This window comes from Chiroxiphia lanceolata, chromosome 13 (genome assembly GCF_009829145.1).
Source record: "Chiroxiphia lanceolata isolate bChiLan1 chromosome 13, bChiLan1.pri, whole genome shotgun sequence".
Lineage (NCBI taxonomy): Eukaryota > Metazoa > Chordata > Aves > Passeriformes > Pipridae > Chiroxiphia > Chiroxiphia lanceolata.
In genome coordinates, this window is record NC_045649.1 from 1,992,267 (window position 1) to 2,006,085 (window position 13,819).

Below are 13,819 nucleotides of genomic sequence, written 5' to 3' on the forward strand. Positions count from 1 at the left end.
CAAGTTGTCTTCACTCTCATCTCTTCTTTTCCTTTTTACCCACACGATTTGCTTTAATACAACTGTCTACAGTGCTGCCTAGAGGAAGGTAAAAGGTGTAGCAGGAAAAAGCTGCTTTCCCATATGGATTGTCTCCAGTCTCTTGCAGAGACTTTTGTGCAAGGAGTCCAAGTCTGCAGTTGTGTTTTGTCATGGTTCTGCTGCACCAGTGCTGGAGGAGTCTCCTCTGGGTCTGCACTCATCACACCAGTGGGGTATTGATGAAATAGAGAAGGTGTTACCAGCTTCAGCTGGTCCGAGGTGGGAGTTACTGTCAGGGTATTAGAATCTCTATTTTCTAATGACACTATAGACAAATTAAAACAGAAGACTGAGGACAGTGAAACACAAGGGAGTTGGAGGAGGGTGGTAGTTTTGCCCAGCAGGGTCTTAATATGTTCTCTTGATAAACCTAGTATTTGGTGACAGGGCTAGCAGAAAAGAGAGTAGACTAGATGTGACTTCTTGGGCTGCCTTTCAGACTGTGTTCCCTGAAACTGTCCCATGGCTTGTAGTAGGTCTGGGTTTGGAACAGGGGATAGAAACATCAGAGGTGTTTTCTGCTGACAGTGTGAAGTTTCCCATGCATGTCCCAAATAGCTGGAGTGGGGAACATCTCTGTTTGGAGCTGGCAGTGCATACTTGTGCTGATGGTTTTCCTCTAGCCCAGGCTCGTGTGGAGGCAGCACCGCAGAAACGTTTGGCCAGAGGATGTTGGCAGTGCTGGGGATGTTGTGCCTGTGCACACAGGGGTACTGAGTCATCCTCCCTGCCTGGGGGGCGCTGGGACAGGCCTGTGCCACTTGATCTTTTACCCTGGCTGCACACGCAGGTATGGGGTGATTTATCTCTGCCTTTTGTACGTGGCTATTTCCCACTCCGTTCTTTTGGGGTAGTTAATGAAACTTGAGCAGGAAATGGTGAAGACTGCTCCTGGTAGACAGCTCAGGGCGACTGAGTCACCAGGTGCTCAGAAGAAGAAATTGTATTCAACTGGATGTATCCCTGTGCTAAAAGTGTACAGGCTGAAGGGAAATAAAAAATGGTAGAAAGATGTGGAAAGTTTGAGCAGGGCTGGCTTCAGCAGGAGGAAAGCTTGAGTTCACTGAGGCTCTCTTGAGCTGTAAACAGAGATTTTTAACATTGAGTGGGATTGTAGGTGTATCTGGCTCAAAATGGAAGGAAATGTTTTGCAGCATATCCAGTTCAGCTCTGAAACTCTCTACTACTGGTTGCTGTTGTATGTATTTAACTTTTTGGCCTTCTTAGAACTCTTGGATAACCTCACACAAGACAGGCCCATCAAGGCCTGTTGACACTTGGGTACCAGCTCAATGAGAGCTGCCAGGGTGTGCATAGCTGGTGCCAGGAGGTGGATCAAGCATTTTAAATCAGACTTTCTCCTTCCTGAATGTCCTGCTGGACCTTTGCAGTGGTTTTGAGTTCATCATCAGGTGACTGTTGTGCTTGTTCTTGAAGGATGCTCAGATCTTGATCCAGGCTACATTGCTGAGAAGATCTGGGGAACTGTCTGATCTTGGGAGGCAGCTGAAGTCCTTGTCCCCTCTGATGGCTCCAGAACCAACCTGCCAGGAGCCACGTCATTTGTCCCATGTGGAATGATGCCATGTCATTTCATTTGCCTCTTTGAAGCAGCCTATGAACTAGGTGAGGCCAGCGGCAGGAGAAGCAGCAGTAGGGGCAGTGCAAGGGCTCTGGAGCACCAGAAGGATGTGTAGTCCCTGCCCGACGCCAGGAGGATGTGTATTCCTTGCCTGGCTCCAGGGAGGGGAGGCCGTGCTGCCCGTGGCTTGCCGGAAGGTGGCACTCCAGCCCCGTGCTGCCCGTCCCCAGGTGCACACCGAGCGTGGGTGAGGAGGGTCACCTGTGGAGGTGGGCAGGGGTTCACTGCTCTCCTCAGCTTAGGGGAAAGGACGGTGTTTAAAAGCACACAAACAGAACTGACCCCAGAATGCAGCTTAGGCAGCAATCCCAAAGCAAGGTCTTTGTTCCCCAAGCCACTTGCTGACACTGATTTTTGTCCTGTTGTGCTCCTCTCCTGGCACCACGCTGACTCTTTCCTGGCTCCGATCCTCTCCAGGAACTCTGCTGTGGCAAGTGTTGCGTTCTTAGTACCAAAATAAGGGAAATCGGCCAACTTCCTCAATTTGTTTTTTCAAGTGGTGGCTGTAACTGGCAGCCTCTGCCACTGCATATTGTGGCAAGGGAGAGCTCGACTTGCTGAGCCTGCTGCCGTCTCTATAAACACCTGCTAGCTCTGCATCTTGCCACGCAGCTCCTCGCTGGAAGGCTGCTGGTACTTCCCCGTGTCTTTCAGCCAAGCATAGTAGGTTGTGACTGATGGGCACAAATTGTCTGTTAACATCCCTGCTCCAACACAAACAATGGACTGTTTGGCTGAGGGAATGCAGCGATGTTCTGTAGGGCAGCAACAAACAGGTATTAAGTGTTCTTGAAACAGCGAAAACCCACTTCCTGAATTCAACAAGCACATATTGACTTGTGGGATGGAAGTGGGTTTTAGGTTCTTCTCAGTGATGTACTGCCCTGCCTTTCTGTGAAGGCTTTGTTCTTTGTGTTAGCATGACACGGTGCCATGTCCCGTTTCTCCTTCCTTCCAGTGTTCCTGTACATGGTTTAGATAGGGGTGACACTATGATAAAGAGTCCTGACTCTAGCCTGCTGTGGCCTGATCAGATTGTCAGCTGTAGTATTTTTCTGGTGGCAGGGAAAAGGGTTTGGTTTTGTTTTATTTGGGGGTTTTTTTCCCTTGCTTCAGCACGGTCTCTTCCCTGCTCTGTAAAGTCTGGCTTTGCAGCAGCCTGGTGTCAGGGCTCTGGCAGCTGTTGGGCCCCTTGAGTCCTCACAGCAACCTGATGGGCAGAGAAGGGGAAGGGGTTGATCTTGTGTTCATGTAACTCTGGGGACACTGAGTGTGCTGTCAGAGTGAAGTCTGGAGGTGAGCTGGGTCTAAACACATCTTCCAAATCTGAGATCAAGCCTGTTGTCAGAGGACAAAGTCATCTTTTATCTTTACCTTGCCAGCCTGCAAGGGCTGGGAACCAGGTTCCTTTTTTGCCCTGAGGATGCAGTTGGGAACTTGGCTTTCAGTGTGTTTTTGTGGTTACAAGACGTGTTTTTGATGAGGCTGCATGTACCTTTTCCCCTTGCACATGCCTTTTCTTTTCTTAGCTGACACTTCTCTCTGTTACCTTCTCCCTGACCCAGTCCTGCTCTGCCTCTCCCCTGTGCTGGATAGATCTAGTTTCTGCTGCACAACTTAAGAGTTCAGTTTTAGTCTTGCAGCAATGGTTTTTCTGGAGCCAAAGTGTTTCAATTGCTACTTGAGCTGAAGAGCAATAATCCTCTTCTTTGGAGTAGGAAGTTGCCTGTCTTTATTCTAAATGTACTGGAGTGTGCATCCTGGCATAACTGTGGAGGTTACAGAATATGACTGCAGCCTTTTGAAGTCCTTTCCTGCAGAAGGAAAAGACTCCAAATGCTTTCCATTAAACATTTGCAGTTCATTTGGGCAAATGCAACAATCTGAGGGATCTCTACTAATTCTGCTGTGGTTAAAATTGCTCTATACTGTTTCAGTTAGTTGTTGACTCCTTGGTGGCGGTGAGATTAGGAAGCAGAAATTATCGTAGTGGCTGGGGATCCTGCAATAAAAGGTTTAAGAGCCTTTTCTGGCAGAGATGGTTTTGGCAAAGCAGCCCAGGTTTCTGACAAACGGCTTCCCTGTTTGCAGGGAGTACAAAGTTGAACTGATAAGCCAGGTTCTTGGAGGGGATTACGCAATGTTCAAAATAAGAGGGCATGTAACTAATGGTCTGGAAGTGATCACAGACTTGTGTCCTCTGGATGGTGGCATCAGAAGTGCATCTGCTCCCCTGCGTGCCCAAAGGACGCTGATCTCATACCAGTTTCCCAGAACCAGTGTCTGTGATGGTGGACTGGGCTGCATGGTGGTGACTGCGGGTGCCCTCATCGGGAAGGGAAGCTTTGAAAGGTGTGTTTCACTGTGCATTACACTGAGAAGGTGCTTTTTTTCCCAGACCTCTGATGCCTGGAAAACACTTCATTTGGCCAGTGGGTTTGAACTGGAGCAATGTTGTTCTTACTGGCCAGCGCTGTTCTTCCCTTGGAAGGTGTTAACACGGTGCCAAGCAAACACAGTGATCTGTGGTAGTGATCAGAAGAGCTAACAACATGTTACTGGGGGCAGTGAAGGTGCAGCAAAAGTGAGTGATGGGCTCCAGATGTCAGCCCACGTTTCACTAGGATAGAGAAATCTTTAAACTCTGCAGCCCTGAGAAGGGGCTCTGGTGTGCAGGCTCTGGGTGATGAGGTGAGAACTCATCGCCCCTGGATAACACCCTGTCTGGTTTCATCCATAGGCAGTGCATGGACTTTTCCATCTTCCTGGGCTTCGTTTAAAGCTGGATTCTTCTGGTGATTCTGCAGCTCATGGGAACAGTCCTTGTACTTCCTTCTTGCAATCCTTCCCTCGACAGGCTGAACAGCATGTCTGCCAGAGGCACAAAGCAGGGAGGGAAGGGAGCACGTGTGTTGGGTTTTCAGTGCTCCTCTGGTCAATCTGTGTGTGCCTGCGACTTTCATTGAAGACAGCCTGTGTGCAGTGCCCTCAGCTGGATGAACGCTCACTGAGCACTTCTGTTGCCATGTGGCATGCTTCACTCCTTGACTGAAACCATTCCCAAGGTTTTCTGGTGCTACACCTTAACAGCCTTCATTTTCCTTTTACCTTTCCATCGATTTGCCTCACCCAATGCTCTAGACAGGCAAGTTCTGCCCAGAGAAGGCCTGGAGGCCAAGGGCACTGCTTCTGAAGGCTTCTTGGGGTCACCTTGGGTCCTAGTCCCCTCTCCCAGATCCGTTCTCTGTGCTAGACTGAAGTCTAGCAAATACTTATGTAGAGCTTTGCCTAAGTACCGCAGTATTTAGAGGCTGAGCTAAATCTTGTGTCTGCCTCATGTGGTTTGCTGAATGTCAAGTGGGATGATGAATTTTCTTCCTCTGGCAGCAGGTCTGTATGCACAGAAATGTTCTGCACGTTGGCTGGGTCCAGGCCACACATTCACTGAGAAGCAGGTAAAGGCTTTTAGGCCATTAAACTCATTCAGATCTCCTAACTGCTTTGGGGGATAAAGTGAACAGTGCAGCCTTTCCCCTTATTTTATATCCTTGAAATGTTTTGGGGTTTGGGCTTTACATGTAAAGTAAGAAAAAGTTGATGCATGTTTAGCTTTTGCAGCTGGTCTGTGTGAAAGCAGCCTGATTAGATGTTTCTGGTCAATATTTAAAATGTAATTAGTCTTGAAGTCTTCTCAGCACTGCACAGTGCCAGGACTCAGCTTTGCATATGAACCTAGTGTTTCTGTAGCTTCCAGGCATCAAGTTTAGGCAACTAGAGGTTCTTGCACAAGGCTGCTAGGTGTTCAAAACGTTCCCTGGTGTTTCAAGGGGTTTGTAGAGATCTAGCACACAGTGTCAAATTCATAAAGCCTTAAAATTAAGAGTACTTCTATCTTTTTTCTCGTTAGCCTTTCATGCAACTAACACAGTATCACTGCTTAGAAGTTAACAGATGATACAAGTGGAAAACTGAGGTCAGTATCCCAAGAGACCTGGACTAGAGGATGGTAAAAATCATGTGGAGATGCAGCTAAATATAGATTAATGCTGAGAACATTCCTGGATACTTGGGTTTGAAAGGCTGCCACAGCCTCTGCAGTACTGTGAAGTTATGACTCTTTGCTCTGAAATGGTCTCGTTGATCTAAGTTTAGCAGGGCACCCACTTACTGGCTGAGTGCCCTTGGTTTGTGGTGGCAACCATGAAATTCTCAGCTTTCTCTTTGGCAGGTTCACGAACCTACTACTTAGGTGTGGTTTGTGTTGGTGTGACTCTAGGAAAGACGGTGTGCAAAGATAGGAAGAGATCAGGAAGGACACTTTGAGTGGAGACCATCACACGCTGCATCTGCTCTTGCTGTTCCCTGGACTGTGGGAGCTTCAGCTGCAGACGAGAGGCAGAACTGCTCCTGGCCTGAAGCTGCTGGTCTGACATGTTCTAGTCCCAGCTGAAAAACTGATTCAAGGTTTCGACTCTCTTCACATCCATTTTCTGTTACTTAAACGAGTCTCAGTGAGACACTGAACTCTTCCTGATGTGCAACATTCCTCTCCAGTTCAGGACAGCTGTGCAGTTGTTTACTAATGATCTTAAACAGACCCTCCAGATACAAACATCTCAGCTGTTGGCACTATTCTTAGTGTCAGCCACTGTTCTTTTGTGCTTTGAAGTCTGTGTGTTGCTTTCCCCTGTGACTGTTTAACATTTGGAGCTTGAGAGAGGTGTGACAAGTGGCTCTGTGTACCAGCACAGTATCCAGTGGGATATAGAAGTGGGTCTGTGTATTTATGCACAAACTCAAGGAAGCAGCAGTACAACCAGCCTGAAACTTTTTCCCACAAGTTACTTCCCCCAACAGCCCCTGGGTATATGAATTGGATGAGCTGCAAGAGGGAAGCATTAGATGCTAAAGTGACTATAGTCAAAACAACTTAATTATCTTTTAAAGCTGTCTCTCGAATTCATGTGGAATTCAGAGCACTGCTCTAATCCCACTGGAGATTTCCCTTTTTCATCCCAAAATAAACACATGCTTTTACAGTAACCCGAGTAGCTGCCCAATGCAGTCACACAGGGACTCTGGCCTTGCTCACAGCAGTCTCTGTTAGGGTCTAGTGCTGGAAAGCATTAAAGTTACCTGAGAAATGACATACCTTACCCCATCCCAGCAAAGCCCTGCCATGCACCTCTGCATCGGCCCACTGCTCCCTGTGCTGGCTGTGACATGGGCTGTCCTCATGACCCCTTGCAGAGCAGCTGTTAAGCTACAGTTTGGCACAACTTTTGGAGGATCCCTGAGAATCGCAGGTCATGCAATGTTCCGTCATTAGTCATGCTTTGTGACCACTTGCAGTATTGTTAACGGTTTCTTTAGTGCCCTGGAACAGAAAGCAATAAAAAAACAACCTATCTGCTATAGGACAATGACTCTTTATGATTAGATTAGATTAGGAAGTGGGGGAGGGAAAAGCTCTAACTGCTTTGGGGTCACTGCCTTGCAGGGCTGTGCCTGAGTGCCTTGAGGCCAAGTTGTAAATGCCCCATGTGATGAGTGTTCATGCATTTCACGTGCTCCCCTGCTAAAACAGCCTTTCCCACTGCTCAGTGGGCTGCTGCAGTCTGCCCTGGATGTCTCATTTATCAGTGCCTGTATTAAAGGAACGCCAGAAGGAGGAAAACATACGTTGTCAAAGTACCTGTACATGGCTTTTGCATGTGTGCTCTACTCCAGCTTGATCCTGCTCCATAACCGTCCATGGATGACTGTCCCAGACTTCAGCTTCTGGGGCCTGGCTCTCCTCTGTTCTCTGTGAGGGGTCTCTGCTGAGTCAGCCTGAGACCACACCTCCCAAACCCAGCAGTGAGAATGAACTTTGTTCTTGTTATCTGAGTGTTGCCCAAGGTGTATTGTGCTGAAGTGGGTGCCATTGGAGGAGCAAAGAGATTTGACTTCAGGAATCTGGAAACCATCATCTCTCTCCTGCTGTGGATGATACCCATGATTTTTCTACGTTTGCTCTTTTCTGTCCTTTAATAAAAAATTCTACCCTTGTCTGAAATGCTACTGATGCTTCTGAGTATTGACTAAAATGGTATTTCTGTGAATGTGAATTTCTGGAATATACCACACCTCAGTTCAGGGGGTGACAGGAAGAGCAAGGCAGGGTGTTTACTGTGCACATCAAACTCCTGCTGAACATACACTGGTTTTGTGTCCATGTCCTCGGGTGGGCAGAAAGCAGCTCAAAGCGAGGTTTTCAAACACGTTTGTGCCCAAGAGAGCTTTGCTATGAAAAGAGCCCAAGTGGGCTGAAGGAAGACTTCCCGGGGTTGCAAGTGACCAACTGCTCCTGTTTTCTCCTGTGGCCCCTAGTTTGGTGCTTTTATTAGTGCACTGAGGGCTAGTGAACGTTAAAATGCTTGTGGAGGGGTCTGAGCATGCATTGACTGTGAAAGCTGAAACATTTGAAGCTGGTCAGAGCCTTATAGGAGATGAGGAGGGTGATGACAAAAGCTGCTCCATTACACGTGTAGTTGGAGGTTCCTAGGAAAACTGCTGTCACTGTAATGAATCTGATTCTTTGGGCCTGGGAGAAAATGCCAGCGTAGCCAGGACCTCTGCTATGTTCTTGGGACAGCTGTGCTGGTGGAGGCAGATGTGTTCTTGTTGAGACCTGGCACGGGAAAGAAAGTGTCGCCCCTTCCACAAATGAGAAGAGGCTTTACCAGCTGCCCTGGCACTAGAAGATGTGCCTTACAGTCCTGAGTGACTAAGCTGTGACTGTTTTTACTGGGTTGAAGCAGGGACTGAACGTGAATAAGTGTGGTCTGGGCTTCCATGAAGGAAACAGAACTATCAGAAAGGATTAGGTGGAGGTGCTGGTGTCTGCCTGGCCTCGGCAGGCACACCAAGACCTTTGTCCTGCTGCATCTCCTTTGTTATTGTGAAGGTTTGAAATGCTGTCACATGGTAACTCCTCCTGCAGGGCTGAATCCTTCGACAGCAGGATTTAAGTGGTGTCTGTAGGTGAAGTGCTCTCTAAAACAGTTGATGCCTCCTTAGAGGCCTTGGCATTTGGACTGTAGACCATGCATGTCCCCAGACTTCCCTGAAGAATGAGGAAACAAGCAAGTTAAGGGGTGCAAATGAAATGAGAGCCGTGCTTTGCTCTCTGGCAGTGGGTTGTCTTTCCTGAGACCATCAGTCTGAAGCATAGTTGCACATGTGAAGAGGGTCAGATTTTGGCAGCTCTCCCCAAACCTGGCTGTGGCTTTCATGCTGAGCTCATCTGAGAGGACATGGATGAGTTTGATGTGACTCCAGTAAGCTGTTCTGAAGATCTGCAAGCAGAAGGGCTCCAGGTATTTTTCCTCACTTCCTTCTTGTGCAGTTGACTTTGGCCAGGCTCCTTGCAAGTTGCAAATATCTTGTGGAAAGTGATATCTGTGGTAAGCTGGGGATAGGAAGGAGGTGTGCTGACATACTGTGCAATGACCATATTTCCTTACCTATCCCTTCACTGTGGGCTGAGTTGAAGTAGCAAATTTGGTCTCACCCTGTGTTGTTGCCTTGCTTTGGTGAGAGTAGCAGTGCCTATGGTCTTTCCTTAAAGCTACTATGTCACACTAGGGAAACTTGCATGTTTGAGGGCAGGTGGTGGAGCTGGGAAAGGATCTTCTGTATCCTTTTTCTGGCACACCTCAGGGAGATGCATCTGTGTTAGGGTGCAGATGCTTGTATTTACCAGGAACCAGCTGCTTACTGCAAGGGACTGACCTCAGTTCTCATAAACAGGCCCTTCTTGCTGTCCTGGAGATTGCAATCATCTCCATGGTGAGAGCTGCACAAACAGGAGGGAAGATAATGACCTTGTGGATTAAAGGGCAAAAGGAGGTTTCCTAGTACCTGAAGCTTGTGCTGATTGCCCTGGTTCTAGATTGAACCAGGAAAGGTAGGCTGCAAACACAGAAGGGCTCTCTGTAAAAATCACAGGGCCAGGAGGTGCATTACTCAGCCTGGCAGTGTGGAGAGAAAAGAGCAGCGCCTGTTTGAGGAACTAAGGTGTGGATTTGATTTGTTCATGGACGTGCCCTTTGAGCATAGTTGAGAGGCAGTAAGCCCATCTCATAAAAAATACTGAAATCTGCCTTTAACTGGTTCTGCTTGGCTACCTTTGATGTGGTAAAAGGGAAACAGGGCTGTACTATGTCCTCCGTGTTAGCTCGGAAATACAGAGACCTGCAGCATCCCAGTGCCTGTCTGGCAAACATCAACTGAGCCTTGCAATCCCTGCCCTCACCCCAGTCCCAGGGTGCTGGCCTTAAGTTCCCTTTCTTCAGTACATGTGGGAAGCCTGACCCTCGGCAGAGCTCCAGCTCCAGACTTCCACAGCTCCTTCTGCTGTTCTAGTTCAGTCCTGATCTCCTTTGTTTTGGAGCAGCTCCTGCCAAGGAGCTTCTTCAGGTCTTTTCCATCATCTGAATTTTTAGAGTCAGAACTAGCAGTGAGAGCAAGGGAGTGTAAAATGCTGAATACCCTGCTCTTCCAGCATCTGTGCCTCTTCCTGTGCTGCTGAGGAACATTTGCAAAGGCAACTTCTGCTGATTGAAAAAACCCCCTCATCTCACTTGACGTTTTTCAGGTTTTCAGCTTGTTTTGCTTGTGTCTTAGCTGGAGATGAAGGTGCCTAGAGCATCACTCCTGTCCTTGCTGGGGACACTTAGTATTTATGTGATGCCTTGATCCCTTGCTTGAACCTTCAGGCCAGCTGTGTCTCCCTTCTCTGGCTGGTTTGGGAGAACTGGGAGGTGTTCTTTCCTCTCTACTCAGGACTAGGAGGTCTCACCTGGCATGCTGTGCCCTTCTCTGGGCTCCTCAGTGCCCGAGAAACATGGACATACTGGAGAGAAGGGCCACAAAGGGCTTGTGTTGGTGGAACTTGTGCTGAATGTGGTGATTCCAGATTGAATGTCCCATTGCTGCAGTACCAAAGGCTGAACCTGCTGATCCTGAACAACATAAGCAGAGAACTTGGTTAGTGATGTCATAACTTGGGCTAATGCAAAGAAGTTTGTACCTTTGGTGGTAGAGGTGTGAAAAACCTCGTGTGAGGGCGCGGACCAAGGTTGTGCCAGCCCTGTTGTTTTTGGAAGGGAGCAGGGCTGCAGAAACGTGACCCTTCCTGCTTTCTCTTGGCAAGATGGAGCAGTGTGGCTGGCACAGATAGCTTGGGCTATCTGCACCTTCCTCCTTGCTGGTGTCCTACCACGTACACCTTTGCACGTGCTCTCTGCAGAGCACAGCAGTGCGAGGAGAGCAGTGGGAATGCTGGAAGGACAAATGTTCCCAGCTACCTTGTGGGAGGGCGTGGGAAAGCTGAAGCCAGGCTCCTCTTCGAGATGTGTGGGGTTAGGATGAGAGACAGTAGACCAATGACCATGGGGGAAGGTTAGGAAAAGACTTTTCATTTGAGTGTGGTCAGACACTGAAGCAGAGCCCTGGGGAGGTTGTGAGATTATATCTTTGCAAATAACTCAAAGTTCATCTGGACAAGGCCCTGAGCAGCTGGAGCTGGCCATGCTCAGAGCAGGGTATTGGGCCAGAGACTTCCAGAAGTCCCTTCCAATCTAATACTCTTCAGTGGTAGGTAGGTGATACCCAGATGGTGTGGTTCAGCTGTGGCATAAATTACAGCCTGAGATTATGCTTGACTGCCTTCTCCTAGGCTGGCATGATAAGCAGACACTGAGGAGGTGCCTTACTATTTCTTTTTTGGGGAGGGTGCATCTTTCTGGGGACATTCATAGGAAGATGATGTGTGTGTGGTGCTGCGTTCCACATTATTTCTGTTGTTTCAATCTTCCTCTTTTTCACTCTCCCAGGTACAGCTACATGATTGACAATGTCATTCTGCTGATCACTGGGACTCTGCACCAGCGTTCCATCTCCGAGCTGGTGCCCAAGTGCCATCCTCTGGGAAGTTTCGAGCAGATGGAAGCTGTGAACATTGCTCAGACGCCTGCGGAGCTCTACAATGCAATCCTGGTGGACACTCCCCTGGGTGAGTGGGGCCCATCAAAATACCTCTCAGCTGTGTGTGGTGGAACAGATGTCCCTTTCTCCCCCAGTCTAACTGGCTCCAGCTAAGCCTAAGTTGTGCTCCAGGAAGACAAAGCGGTGGGAAATGCACAGCTGTGGCTGTACTGCCTATAGTGGCTGGGCTTGAGTTCAGGTTTGGGCCTGTCCTATGCCAGTTTTTCCTCTGGAGGACCAGCTAGCTCTCTGTACCCTTCAATCAGTGTCCAGGCCAGCACACTGGTAGTGCAGACTGCTGGAGAGTTTGGTTTGTGTGAGCCAGGCCTTGAGCTTCCTTAGTGAAAGGCTGTCAGGTCTTCTGCTGGAATGAGTCACTTGGTTTCCAGCACTTTTAGTTGGACCATTGGGTAATTTCTTTAGGCAATTTTTTTAGATATTTACAGAGATCTGCACATGCCCAGTCTTGTTCTGAGACTACTAAAATTAGCGCTAGTTAAATGAAAGCTCTTTATAGAAAAAAAAAAAAACAAAACCAAAACAACCACAGCAAAACAAAGAAATCTCCAAAAGCCTTTTAAAACTCGTTGTGTAGCAGGATCCTTCACTGAGGTATTCTGTCTCAGACTGAGGTGTTTCAGGGCCATGGGCTTGTTCAGGAGGCACCTAATGCTAAAACCAAGTGTCTTGTGAACAGCAAGTCAAACAGATATTCTCTAAAGATAGAAGGTGTAGGAATTGGTTCTGGAGAAAATATGGTAGTCTTTTAGCAGTAGTAGGGGAGGTAGTCACAGGTGACTTGCAAGTTTAGTCTATGTGGGCAAAAATGTAATGAGATGTGCCTGAGTCAGTGATTAATCATTCTTTTGGGGTTGCTAGAAGGAACAAAACACTCTTAAGTCATCATATTGTCTTTGATAGAAATCGTTGGTTTTGGAACTGAAAGTGCTTTTGCAAATGCTCTTTGTAATCATAGGGGCAAGTGAAGTAGTTGTCATGGAAAAATGACTTGTGCCCAGGAAAGGAGGGAAGACATGTCTCAAGAGATCTGGGTTGCAAGGCAGGGCAACAGTGCAGCAGGAGAACTGAGCCCACTGTAGGGATGATATGTGGGAAGAAAATCCTCCTCATAAGTAAGTGGGAACCTTCCCATTTTGGCAATAAGATAGAACAGAGTATTTCAGGGATATCAGCTCTCAGAGACCTTAAAGCTTCCAGCAGTGCATGAAGTGAAAATGCCCTGTGTCAGTGGGGACGTGGTTCTGGAGAACCCAGCTGGCAGTCAAGGGTCTTTGCCTCTTGCATTCATGGACTTGTACAGGAGTCAGTTTTGCCTGTTTCTACCCTGGCTGGGCTGACTTCTTCTCCAGACCTTTGCCCTGGCCATGCCCTTGGGGCTGTGTACCAACCAGTGTGGCATTTCTTCAACAGGGGAACATGGGGAGTAGCTGTGTTGCCTAAACAAGCAGGCATGCAGGCTCCAGTTGTTTAACTTGCACTCTTTCCAGTGACCACACGCAAGGAAACAGCAGCTCTATCTCCTAAAAGAACTTGAGTAGCTACGTGGCTTGGTGGGAATGCCTAACCCCAAATGGCTTTCAAAGGTTAGCAGGGCAAAATAAGACTTGCTGTAAGCCTAATTTGGGATATTAGAGGGCCAAGAACTGAAATAGCTGTGTACTCATTCCTCTGCTACTCTGAAGTAGCCACTGCTTAGCGATCCAGGCTGGCCAGCGGGTCCTGACGTAAAAACCAGTCCTGGCACACTCTGTTTGCATTTTTGCCAACTGTCAGGCCCCCAGCTACGTGGCACTGGGCTCTGGTGCTGTTGCAGAGGAACCTCTGCAGGGGTTTAAGCCCTGTGCAGGACCCTCCAGACCCACAGTGCAGCTGCTGTCCCTGCCAGGCAGCTCGTGCTCTGGCAGTGGCTCAGGCCAGAGGTGTGAGCCCGTGTTGCACCGGTCAGTTCTCAGCATGAGTGCAGTGTCCAGTACCCACAGCTGGACTGTGTCAGCTGAGACAGATCAGATTGCTCTTTCTAGCAAATTCAGCAAAGTTGGTTGC

At 48.3% G+C, this 13,819-nt stretch overlaps 1 protein-coding gene across 1 annotated transcript in view; it reads left to right on the forward strand.

Annotated features, from left to right (window-relative positions):
- Positions 1 to 13,819, forward strand: part of ATP6V0D1 (ATPase H+ transporting V0 subunit d1) — a 34,319-nt gene that overhangs the window by 12,325 nt on the left and 8,175 nt on the right. Inside the window, exon 3 of the mRNA XM_032700855.1 lies at positions 11,605 to 11,783. Coding sequence (XP_032556746.1) covers positions 11,605 to 11,783 — 179 coding nt within the window. The remainder of the gene's footprint in view (positions 1 to 11,604; positions 11,784 to 13,819) is intronic.